Genomic DNA, 12,574 nt, shown 5'->3' with positions numbered 1-12,574 from the left:
CATTTTAAGTAATTATTTCTGAACATTTATAATTGAGGAATAACTTTTTGCAGGTTTAAATAAAAAATTCGGTAACACTCCATAATGAGGTGCCATAATAAATAGCAAACTAGTAATTACCTAACCCTTTGTTAATATTTGTTAATTGTTACTAAAATATCTATTTGGCACAAGTTTTTTCATCATTAATTAAATATTAGTTGTTAGCACAAAATCTCCATGTTTTAACAAATCTATTATGGAATTTATGGTTTATGGCTTTATGGTCTTGTGGGGTGTATAAGGCACCCTACTGCCAGTGGTTGGTTGTGTGAGAGTTTGCACTCCTCTTCTTCCACTTCATCCTTATTGGATACCTCTGTGGTTGGCTGTCCTGTAATTGGTGACCCTCTGTCTAGTGTTTCAAAGTAGTGTACTCTTTGCCTTTGGAAATACTATTTGGTTGCTATTTGGTTTGTATGTGATTTTCGTCGTAATTAAGCATCTTTATTGAGATTGGTGTTTTAAAGCCCCCTTTGGAGAAATGGTATACTGCAGCTCTGCTGCGTTTTGTCCTTGTCTTGTTGCCATAGCCGATCAGAAGCGGTATGCTTTGCATTGGGTAGGTTGACTGTATAAAGCACTTCCCACTTCAATAGGTTTATTCCACTGTATCAAAGAGTAACAAGGTTGTAGCAGCACAGCTGTTACATGTACACTGAAGACAATGAGGCCTTGACTGGAGCTAAGAATGGTTTGTATATAAAATCTATCATGACCAGATTTACCCCATCCAGCAGGTCTCAGGTCAGCTCTTTGCCTCTGATGAAAATTTAGGCAAATTGGCAAAGTTTTGTAAAAGCACTCAGTATTACAATGTAACAACTAAATGTAGGTACCCACAAATACATAATGCAAGTACAATGATAGTACCTTATAGTACATGTTGTTACACAGGTTGTACCACTGTACCTAATTAGGTAGGTACACTGTAACAGCGACACATTAAAATAAAGTGTTACCCCACGAGTTCATACACACTGAGTCTTTCCATGCATTTAGTGTAGGCATTTAGTGTAGGCTAGTTTAGCTTAGTGTGCATGGAAACTGCAATTCAGTCTAGGAAATTAATGTACATTTAGTTTAGCATTATGTTTATGCATTACCTCCGTATGGTCTAGGTCTGTGAATGTTTAGTGAGTCTCAGAATATTAATTAACTGTCGTCCTGTGCACCTGAACATTCCATGTCGCATGTCTCCCTTGCTAGTAGGGCTGACAGTGATGGTATAGGAATGATGCATGTAATATAGCCCATTCAACTACTTATTTTTATTTTGCTTGTGCAGATGCTGTTTTATGTATGCCAGTGCCTGAAGGCATGTTTTGTTTTATCTTTTCCTAAAGGAATAAATGTGATAAGCCAGTTTTGGTCTCAGTCCCTTCACCGTCTGACAAATTATATATCAGCCTACTAATACATTAAAAAAGCTTAACCAACTTTATTATAAGGGTCCCCCATACTGATAGTTATATATTACTAATATATTAATTAAGCTTAACCAACTTTATTATAAGGGGCCCCACACTGATAGCTATATACTACTAATATATTAATTAAGCTTAACCAACTTTATTATAAAGGTTCCCTTCAAAAGTCATTAACTTTTCTATTAACATATAGTTTGTAAATAAACATTTAAATGATGTAAGAAATAACTGTTAGTTAGTGCCAAAAATACATTTAGTTAACTATTATTAATATTAATATTAATACAATATTAGTTAATAGATTTGTTAAAACATTAACATACAGATTTTATGCAAACAACTGATATTTAATTAATGATGAAAAAACTATTAACTTGTGGCAAATAGATATTTTAGTAACAATTAACAAATATTAACAAAGGGTTAGGTAATTCCTAGTTTGCTATTTATTATGGCACCGTATTATGGAGTGTTACCAAAAATTCAAATAAACTTACATTTCACTGCATAAACATGAACCTGCTAAAGAATATATAGATGTCACTCCTGGCAAATATTACACACAGTCTCACCACCTGCCTCACTTAAACTGGAGATTTTACAGGTACGTTGCATGCTGATCGGCACAATTGTTTTTTCCCAGGTGGCCATGGGGTTGCTGCAGGTGGGCTTCCTGGTGCGGTACCTGTCTGACCCGTTGGTAGGGGGATTCACCACGGCAGCGGCGCTGCACGTTTTCGTCTCGCAGATCAAGATTGTCCTCTCCGTCCCCACCGGCAGCCACAACGGCCCCTTCTCCATTTTCAAAGTAAGTCACTCTCAAACAGCGGTTGATATTCTTTATATCCATATAGATAGCTTGATCATAGCTATTTATTTGTGATGAAATATGATTTTTTTTCAGAAATTAGCTTATTTTCCATCTACTCCAGAGTTAAATAAGATGATACACCCTTCTCTTCTCTCTGTGCATGATCAAGTTTCACACCATTAGCCTATCTTAGCAGAATTCACTGGAAGTGGGTTATACCATATATATATATATATACAGTCTATGGGTTATACTCATAGGCTAGCTATAGGCTAACTGGAGAAGAGGTATGTATCCTTTTATCTACCTTTAATACATATGAAAACAAAAATGACTTGATGTAAAAGTATGAATTACAGTTTAGGTTAGTAGTTAGGTGTTCAATTCCATTTTATATAGTGCCAAAACAATGAAAGTTATCGCAATGTTCTATACAGAGAGCAGGGTTTGAACCATGAACCTTCAGTTTTGTTTTCTCGCTACAGACACTCATCGATGTTTTCACCAACATTCATCTAACAAATGTCGCTGATCTTGTGGCTGGTTTGCTGACCATTGCCACAGTGATGGCTGTGAAAGAGGTCAACGCCAAATTCCAGCACAAGATACCCGTGCCAATCCCCATTGAAGTGTTGGTGGTAAGTCATGCAGACAGTTCTATTGTAATGGTGTATTTTAATCGTGCGGTGGAGTAGCCCAGTCTGACTGGTGGCAGATGTAGTTAACATATTGTCTCCAAGCATTGGGAGGGGAGATTAGTAATGTAATGCTATGTTTATTCAATTACTTCCTTGGGCGCATTCACTGAAAAGCATAAATCAGTCATGATTCAAATGAATAAAGAGAGAAAGAGGATACAGGTCATTTCTCACACTCTAATGTACTCTCTCTCTCTCTCTCTTTTTCTCTCCTTTTCTATTGTCATACTTTTCTACACTTCTCTCATTCTCTCCTGTTCCCTCTGTCAATCTCTCGTCCTCCTTTCACCAACTCTATGTCATATCACTCACTGTCATATAAACACCTATATTTCACTCCTTTTCTTGCACTGCTTTTCTCTCCCTCCCTCTCTCTCTTCCTCTCAGACAGTGGTTGCAGTAGGGATTTCTTATGCAGTGGACCTGGATTCACATTACGGCGCCAGCATTGTCCGCAGTATCCCGCGGGGGTGAGGGAACTTCCTGTCTTCCTGTGGCATTTCCTCACTTCCTGTTCGGACAGAGGACAAGGAAAGGACGTTCTGGCTGCGGCTTTTTTAACTGCCAGACTATTATTATCATCACCCATTAAGTTACTCAGCAGACGCCATGCGACGAGCCGCAGACCCTGAAATGTAATCGGCAGAACAATGACACTGAGCGACAGTTTAGAGGCTGACCTCCAAACAAAACAAACAAGAAAAAAAAAGAAAAAAACAATGTGGAATGTGGAAACAATTGTCTGGTTCTGTCTTCATATCAAAAGCTGTGACCACAAAACATACCGTATCATGGGGTGAAATGGAACATAAGCATACCAGTCACCGACAGCAATACCAAAACATGGAGCTCTACTGGGTTTCTGAGTGTCCATACAGTATCTATGTTACTGTCAGAGGGGCATTATTCGGGGTATACATGTGGGTGTTCACAATAGGGGGGAATAAATATCATATTCAAAGACAACGGGGAGTTTGGGTGGCCTAGCTCCAATGGGCGCAAAGCCATTGGTCACTGTGAGTGTGTGTAGTGGATCCCTATTGACCTGCAATATGTCCTCTAATCCCAATGCAGGTTTGTGGCGCCCCAGGCCCCAGACACAGAGCTGTTCCTGGACATTCTTGGGTCCAGCTTCTCCACTGCGGTGGTGGGGTATGCAGTGGCAGTGTCTGTGGCCAAGGTCTATGCTGCCAAACACGACTACACCATTGATGGCAATCAGGTATGAGCAAGACAGTGTGTCACTGTTATTACTGTCCTTGTCGGTACTGTATGTACAAATGTCACCAGATCAATATGCCGACCTGCCTGTTACATCTCATACCCTAAACACTGTTCATCAGAGATGCAGTCAAAAAGTCACAACTGAAATGTCAAGTGGTACAAAGTGGAGACAAGTCTGACATTGTCAATGCATGCCCAGTTTTCTTGATATTGCACTGTGTAACGCTGTTGATCAGGAAGGATCATGACCCTTTTAGTTGGTTTTTACCTAACTGGCTACCGTGTAAGCGCTAATATACAATTGTACTTGTAATATACAATTAATGACAATTAAAGGAGAATTCCGGTGTGATATTGACCTAAAGTGTATTGAAACATGATACCGAGTGTGAACGTATGTCTCATAGCCCATCTCGGCTTGTCCCCTGCACTCCAAAATCTGGCGCTAGTTAGCCGATGCTACCAACAGCTTTTTCAATGGTGGTGCTTCGGCATCGGGCTAGCCATTCAAATAAATCACGGTTTTACACCATTTACGAGGCTCAATGTATCTCCACACTTCATTGGTAGACTTCCGAGGGCCCTGACATTTAAAACGAGACATTGAGAACTTTGTATGATAAGGGATCAGATTCTGGAATCCATGCATTTCCACTGAATTACTTTTGGAATCTGATCCCTTATCATACCTGTTCATTCTTACGCGTCGTTCGACTTATCGTGACTAAATTCAAGATGGCTGCAAACGCTAAACTTCGTGAAGATACTGTCTGTATAAATCGTCTTGTAAGTAAACTACCAGTGCTTTTTCAAAGTTCTCAATGTCTCGTATTAAATGTCAGGGCCCTCGGAAGTCTACCAATGAAGTGAAGAGATACATTGAGCCTCGTAAATGGTGTAAAACAGTGATTTATTTGCATGGCTAGCCCGATGCCAAAGCACCACCATTGAAAAAGCTGTTGGTAGCATCGGCTAACTAGCGCCAGATTTTGGAGTGCAGGGGACAAGCCGAGATGGGCTATGAGACATACGTTCACACTCGGTATCATGTTTCAATACACTTTAGGTCAATATCACACCGGAATTCTCCTTTAATAGAGGCTTTATGAATGGTATATAATCCTTTTTGACTGTAATAATGAATACTGTGTTCATAGAAAGTGTTAGTATACCGAAAAAACAATATCTTGTTAACAATAAAAAACTACATCTTTGTATACACAAACATACTAGTAACTAATAGTAGCAGGACATCTCAAAACATTCTTGTCATGTCTTTTCTTGTCTCGTCTCGTCTCGTCTCGTCTCTTCAGGAGCTGCTGGCGTTCGGCGTAAGTAACATCCTGTGTGGATTCCTCTCCAGTTTCGTGGCCAGCACAGCGCTGTCCCGCACAGCAGTGCAAGAGAGCACCGGGGGGAAGAGCCAGGTGAAGCCCAACGCGTAATCACACACACACACACACACACACACACACACACACACACACACACACACACACACACACAAATGCAATCTGAATCCTAAATCTAACCCTCTGTGCTGGTCTCTGGGTGTGCAGGTGGCCGGCATCATCTCGGCGGTCCTGGTGATGGTCGTAATCCTGGCCCTAGGGAACCTTCTGGAACCACTGCAAAAGGTCAGCAAAGGTCAGAGTGGGGACTTATTCCTCCATCATAACACAGGGCACTATGCTGAGAGGGTCACTTGACATTTCTCAGGTTTGATGTGACATTCCACCTGAAACATATGAATTACAGTACTGTAATCTTCAAAGGGAGTATCATTAGATGAGAGACCTCTTCTTCTCTCTCCTTCTCTCTCTCTCTCTGTTTATGGGAGAGAAAAAGAAAGAGTATGTGTACATGTCCTTACTTGTAATCAAGCTTGTTTTGCTCTCTCTCTCTCACTCTCTCTCACTCTTTCTCTTTCTCTCTCTCTGCATCCCAGTCTGTGTTGGCGGGGATTGTGATCGCTAACCTGAAAGGAATGTTCCTCCAGGTCACTGAAGTTCCGTCACTGTGGAGACAGAACAGGCCAGACTGTGTGAGTGCCATTCAGCGCACAACAAAGACAAAATGCCACTTTCACCACTCACAAAAAATACCACCAAGTTCAGAGAAAAGTTATATGAACATCTCAATATTTCATCGCATTGCTGTTCATGTGTATACGGACTAATGTGAATGCATTCTGGAATCAGTGAACGGATTGACTTGTGTGCCTCATTGAAATAGCATAAATAGTATTAAATACTTTAAATCCTTCTTACATGAAAGAAAACTTGCTTTTGGTATCTATGAATCTCTCTTTGGCAACATTTGGTCATCATGGACAAATACAGTGAGAAAATGCATGGTTCTAAATAACACTACACTTAAATCAATATAAGGTGTGTGCACCTTATATTGTACCTATCTAGATCTACATGTACCTCAAATCTGCCCGTCTACCTCAAATTGCTTTACCTTTGTCATACTTGATTATTTTAGTTTTCTAAAGCAGCCCTGTGTACGTTTTTACCGTAATATAACAGCCTCGAAGACATTTTGATGGTAAACAAACTTGTAATAGGAGACATGTGCACCCAGCATATAGCCATAGCTTGCAGCGCCACACATGCATAAAACCTGCCTTTCAACTTTCTAAGCCGAAGACATCTGGCAAGAATCGTGAAACATTACCTGGTCAGTAGATATACTGGTCAGTAGATATAGCTCTTTGGAGATTGTCTTTGCTAGTCATTCGGCTACAAAACAAAAGTACATGCACCGTGCACAGGGGGAAGGACTTTAAAAGCCGTGAGAAGTAATATAAATATTTTGTGATGCAAGGGGGAGCTCTAGAGTATGAAAATGTGTGAAACTACATTGGATGCCTTTGGGCTTTTGACCTTTATTCAGAAAGTGATGAGTGACAGGAAGTGAGTGGGAGAGAGAGGGGTGGGATTGGGGAGGGCATTAGTGCACATGGACACTTACCTAGATGTGACATGGACACAGCTGCTGCTCGTGCCACAGCATCCCTCTACCTGGTTGTTTTCTGTTGGCAAAGCAAGACACAGTGGAACTTATTGACTGTATAATGCTTGCCTGTCTTCCACAGTACATCTGGATAGCCACCTGTCTGGCCTGTGTCGTCCTGGGTCTGGACGTGGGATTATTGGCAGGCCTGGTCTTTGAGATGGCCACTGTTGTCATCAGAACACAGTTGTGAGCTACACATACATTTCATACATCGATATATTTATTCATACGAATTTACAGTTTTCAATGTACTTCCAAAACTGGATCTATTCTATTAGTATTTTGGCACTTTGTGTGAATTTGTCTATCGTCTTAAATTATAAGCATCATCCAATCACTGATAATCTTACTAGCAATAAAAGGAGAGCCACTCTTTGCTTTACATACACTTACCTCAGTGCTAATCAGTACATTAATTAATTATATTGCACCATTTAATTTGACCAATTAAGAAGCACTCAAAGCCTTCTTTAACCTCCTTGAGTACAGTAGTGATTGAGTAGAGGTAGAGTATTTTTCCATCACCAAGTTGTTTGTTTGAATGTTGCTTATATTGCGTTATATGCTCTTTGCAAATGACGATCCAGTAGGTACTGGTAAATGATAGGGTGATAAATGGTGCCAATGTGGTAATAAATGGTGACAAGTCAGCTGTGTGACACATATGAGTGATGTGTGTTATGAGCAAACCTTGAGATAAAGCCCGACTAAAATAGATCAGCATCCTTCGTTGTGGTAATAAATCCATAAAATATCGCTGGTGCATGCATTATCCCAATAGGATTGTTGGATGCCTGTTGAATCACCACCTAGTGATGGTGGCACATAGGGGTCATAATCGTTCAATAACTCTTGATATAGTTGTCGATGTTATATAATGATGGCTTTGAAAATGTTAAAGGACATAAGTGCTTTTGTTTCTTAAAGGCCCCCTAAATGTTTTTACCTTAAAGCAACACCAAAAAGTTTTTTGTACCTTAAAATAATGTTTTTAAAATCGTGGTTCATCAACTCATAACAGGGTGAACGGCATTTCTGCCTTCGTTTCGCGGCCCTCTATCGGCTATAACCGCACTATGCAAGTTTGCCAGATCGGGTAGCGGATCTGTAATTCGATAGAATGAGACATAAGAAACTACAAATTTGACTTGCATCTGATGTCGCAATACATCGTACTTTCATAAAATCATGCAACATATTCTATCTTGTCTGTGGACATCGTCATTTGCAAAGCCGGAGTAGGAACACTGCAACCCCCGACCCCCGAAATCAAAATGGTAAAGAGATGCTATATTATAGACTGTAGAGCACAAATAGAAAAGTTACTTACAGGAATTCTGAACTCTCTTTCTATAGACTGCTGCCAGTGCATTCCCTCTATATTGTATCAGAGTTATGTGTTATCATAGTTTGTTGTAAAGACGTACTCTTAATTCATTTATTATTGCGCTTAATAAATGTAGTGGGACCCTAAGAGCAAACCTTCTTTAGTTCTGCTTTAAATATTGATACAATAGAATATAATGCTAAAATTATTATACATTATAATTAATTGTCTCCACAGTCCTTCCTGTTCATCCCTGGGAAATATCCCTGGCTCTGACATCTACAGAAACATGAAAGACTATAAAAATGTAAGAAATCACATATTCTGTACAGCTAATGTATCTGTGGATTTCTCACAGAAATGACGCACTTTGTACACCATGCATTGCAAATCAGAGTAAATAGTTAGTTGTACATGTGCCAGTCAGTGTATGTTACAAAATTCTAAAATTCCTAATATCAGTTATTCTTAGATTGCAGAAGTTCCTGGAATAAAGATTTTCAAGTGCAACTCACCCATATATTTTGCCAACATCGACTACTTCAAGGAACGTCTTAGAGACACGGTGAGATAAGAGAAGATAGTGTCTACAGTGATATGACGATAAGGTTCCTGTTAGAGTCATTTTGAAAATAAACATTTGGAACAACATCACTTAAAACAAACATACACTGTGTCAGCCTTAATGTTTGGTATTAACAGGTGGGCTTTGATGCAGTGAAAGTGTTTAAGAAGAGGAACAAAGCACTCAAGAAAATCCACAAACTCGTTAAAAAAGGAAAACTGAAGACTTCAGAGGTACTTAGTGCAACATCAGTATCAAATATTGCCAGGCAGCCTTCTGTCTATTTACTCAAAGATGGTAGATAAATATCTGCTTAGTGGTGTTACAACATTGTATTACATATTTTATGGAAAAACGACAAAAACAAAACAAAAACAGGAGGGAGTAATATACATATAGAAGTCTCATAAACAACTACATACATTACAAGCTAAATATCCATTTTACATATTGAATAGTACACTTTGTACATGCTACATATGAATATGTATGTATGGTTAAGAGAATGTAATGTCTTCAAAACTGAGTAGGTTTTCTTCTCCTCTGCCTTGCTGTAGGATGGCATAGTGTCTGTGGTGTCACTGGGTGTGGACAATGAGGCGTTCGAAAGTGAGCCTCGGGATGTGGAGTCGGTGGATGTGAGAGTGGACTGGACTTCAGACCTGCCTGTCAGTGTGTCGGTCCCACAAGTTCTCATCCACAGCCTAGTGCTGGACTTCTCTGCAGTCACCTTCATGGACGTGGTGGCAGTGAAGTCCTTACGACTGGTGAGACCAAACAAATCATTACTGATAATAAAAAAAATCATTCAACAATTGTAAAATTTGCATAGAACGTACAAAAACATGAAAGAGTCTCCTTCTTGTATGTGCTTGCAGTGAAATCCTTAAAGCTGTTAAGACAAAACAATTAGGACACAGCAAGGCAGTGATTCCAAATGTGGTCTTGAGAGACTATGTGTAGTTATGTACTGTATACAGTATATATAAATTGAATTCTCTTTTGGATAATCTTTTGGATAATCATTGCCAGTCTGAGATTGATATTACATACAGCATACTTTGAAGTCAAATTTATATCCCCAGTTGACACACTGTAGGTCATCCCTTCACAGATAAGATAACAGTAGTGCACTCAGAAGACTGTCAAACTAGACATCACAGTGTGCTTGTAAGAAACCTGAACAAGAAAGGCAAACAGCCACACATATTACTCAAACAAAGGTCGTTTCAGTATGAGTGCAATTATTTAGTGATGGCAGGCCTTAATGCTCAATAATGACTAACAAGATGTTTTAACATCGCTATTTGTTTCACAGGTCATTAAAGAATTCCTGCGAATAGGTGTCACCGTCTACATTGCAGGCTGTGACGGTATTTTATAGTTAAAACAATATCTCTTGCATTCTGTGTACCAGATTTTATGGCATGTCCCTTGATTACATTTTGTTCCTTGTTCCTTGGGTACAGATGACTTAATCAGGAGAATGGAGAGTCTGGCGCTCTTTGATGATGTCGTGACCAGAGACCTGCTCTTCCTCTCAGTGCATGATGCCATCCTCTTCATCAAACTGGAAGAGGCCAGTAAGGACACTCCAAATCCTATCATAGACAAGGTAACTTGATTCTATCAGGAATCAGGGTTTTCTGAAACAATAATTAATAAGAATAATTCATATGAAAAATGTCAAAAAGTCATTTCAAAACTGTAGCCCAACTGGTGGAGAATAAAATGGCTTAGAAATCCTTAAGTATTCTTTGAAGAATTAACAAATTAATAAATAGTGTGGTAGGTTCAATGTGACAAAAAGGATTGATGAAATTCTAAACTTCAAAATAGAAATAAAATTGCACTTTATACACATTATACATATTTTCATTGTTCCAGTATATTGGTTTATGTTGGATGCTATGAAACTGACAATTGCTCATTTTATACAGGACAACAAGGAACCTTTGCCCTTCACTGAGGAAGAGGACCTGATAGAGACCTATGACAACCAGCCAAGGGTGGGTACCACTTTATCTCTTTTGTTTACTCCAGAAAGTTTGTGAATCTGCAAGGCAGGCGCTTGACTGTTGTGTTTCCGGTTCATTCTCAGGCCATCCATGAGCTCTCCAACTAAAGAAGAGGCTATGGAGACAGTCCTGAACCCTTCTGCTATTTTTGCCACTTCCCACATGCATTGTTGTTTCTAGTGAGAAAAGTGGAAGACACTTCATATTCAAGAGCGGACTTTCCTGTCCTGTGTGTTCAATGTCAGTCTTTCTCAAACTGATTTGCTTGAAGGATGATTCTCCCATTTATGACCTTTTTTACTCTGCTATCAGATTAAGGACCCACAATGTTTTTTGAGCTACTGTATGTTATGAAAATAGAGTCACATCAGACACACTTTGTTTAGTAACTTGGTCACACTTGGTCACACTTTGTGTCCAGGGAGATTTGGAGTTTGGCTTGCGTTTGTCTAATGAGTTATGTGAAAACAAACAATGTCGGCGCAAAACAAAACAAAAACACCAGCGGATGCTTCTATCCTAGAAGCTCCCGCTGCGTAGTGGAAGCACATCGGGCGGACAATAAATAGACCTCTTCCTCTTCTGCCCTGCCTGACCCTACCAGACGCCATGTGGTTGTAGTTGTGCTTCTGTTAGTGTATGTGTGTGTGTGAGTGTATGTGTGGAGGGGTACAGATTTGGAAGGACACAAATGATTTTGTATGACCCCTCAGATTTGTCTCAGAGATTCTTGGCCTGTTTTTAGTAGATAGTCTTGGAATCAGGGCTGGATGTAAATCCTGATCAAAACAACATGATTCACTGCATGGACCACTTTGATTTATCAAATAAAAAGACAGGCATTTCTTATAAGATTACATTGTCCCTCATTATTTATTGTAAACAAGGACTGACAAAGTAGTAGAGTTATTTGTTGATCATAATGTCTGTGTATAATCATTCTCGGTGTTGAATGTGTAGGCTGCATTGTGTTACAATCTATATATTTGTAGACCTAATAAAATACCTTTGTTACAGATGGCTCTGGGCTCTGCATAGTTGCCAGTTACTTGCACAGATCTTAAAAATGCAAAATCTTTTTGGACAAAATGATTGTATTTTTTATTCCCTTTTACTATAACTTGAAAAGAAACTAGAAATAAACTTCACTTTTTCAGGTATACCACAGCATCTACTGTGATGTGATCTGTTTGTCTTTTTTCGACTTGATGTTTGGGACTTTTGCCTTTATTTACAACAGATAACAGTAAACTAGTGGGAGATCGGGAGTGGGATCAGGAAAATTGCCTCAGGTTGGGGTGGAACTAGGATCTCTGTGGCACCTTTATTCCAGGCAACTCAGAAGTCAGATATTTCCTTGTTGGAATCTCCCAATTTCGCTCTGGACAAACTTGGAAGTCAAGAGTTGGAAAAAATACAACAGAATTCCACTTGAAGA

The 12,574-nt window shown here is 39.4% G+C and overlaps 1 protein-coding gene across 2 annotated transcripts in view; it reads left to right on the top strand.

Moving 5' to 3' along the window:
* Positions 1 to 11,988, top strand: part of slc26a4 (solute carrier family 26 member 4) — a 16,379-nt gene extending 4,391 nt beyond the window's left edge. For both annotated transcript variants that reach the window (XM_048268106.1, XM_048268107.1), the window contains exons 6-21: positions 2,113 to 2,277; positions 2,766 to 2,918; positions 3,366 to 3,448; positions 4,053 to 4,200; positions 5,516 to 5,629; positions 5,762 to 5,839; positions 6,151 to 6,246; positions 7,306 to 7,412; positions 8,791 to 8,860; positions 9,026 to 9,118; positions 9,256 to 9,351; positions 9,676 to 9,885; positions 10,437 to 10,491; positions 10,588 to 10,733; positions 11,059 to 11,127; positions 11,220 to 11,988. In XM_048268106.1, the coding sequence (XP_048124063.1) occupies positions 2,113 to 2,277; positions 2,766 to 2,918; positions 3,366 to 3,448; positions 4,053 to 4,200; positions 5,516 to 5,629; positions 5,762 to 5,839; positions 6,151 to 6,246; positions 7,306 to 7,412; positions 8,791 to 8,860; positions 9,026 to 9,118; positions 9,256 to 9,351; positions 9,676 to 9,885; positions 10,437 to 10,491; positions 10,588 to 10,733; positions 11,059 to 11,127; positions 11,220 to 11,243 (1,707 nt within the window). In that variant the 3' untranslated portion in view covers positions 11,244 to 11,988. The remainder of the gene's footprint in view (positions 1 to 2,112; positions 2,278 to 2,765; positions 2,919 to 3,365; positions 3,449 to 4,052; positions 4,201 to 5,515; positions 5,630 to 5,761; positions 5,840 to 6,150; positions 6,247 to 7,305; positions 7,413 to 8,790; positions 8,861 to 9,025; positions 9,119 to 9,255; positions 9,352 to 9,675; positions 9,886 to 10,436; positions 10,492 to 10,587; positions 10,734 to 11,058; positions 11,128 to 11,219) is intronic.
* The last annotated feature ends 586 nt before the right edge of the window (positions 11,989 to 12,574 follow it).

Source organism: Alosa alosa, chromosome 17, assembly GCF_017589495.1.
Source record: "Alosa alosa isolate M-15738 ecotype Scorff River chromosome 17, AALO_Geno_1.1, whole genome shotgun sequence".
Classification (NCBI taxonomy): domain Eukaryota; kingdom Metazoa; phylum Chordata; class Actinopteri; order Clupeiformes; family Clupeidae; genus Alosa; species Alosa alosa.
The sequence above is the reverse complement of the archived record's forward strand: the minus strand, read 5'-3'. Positions and strand labels throughout refer to the sequence as shown.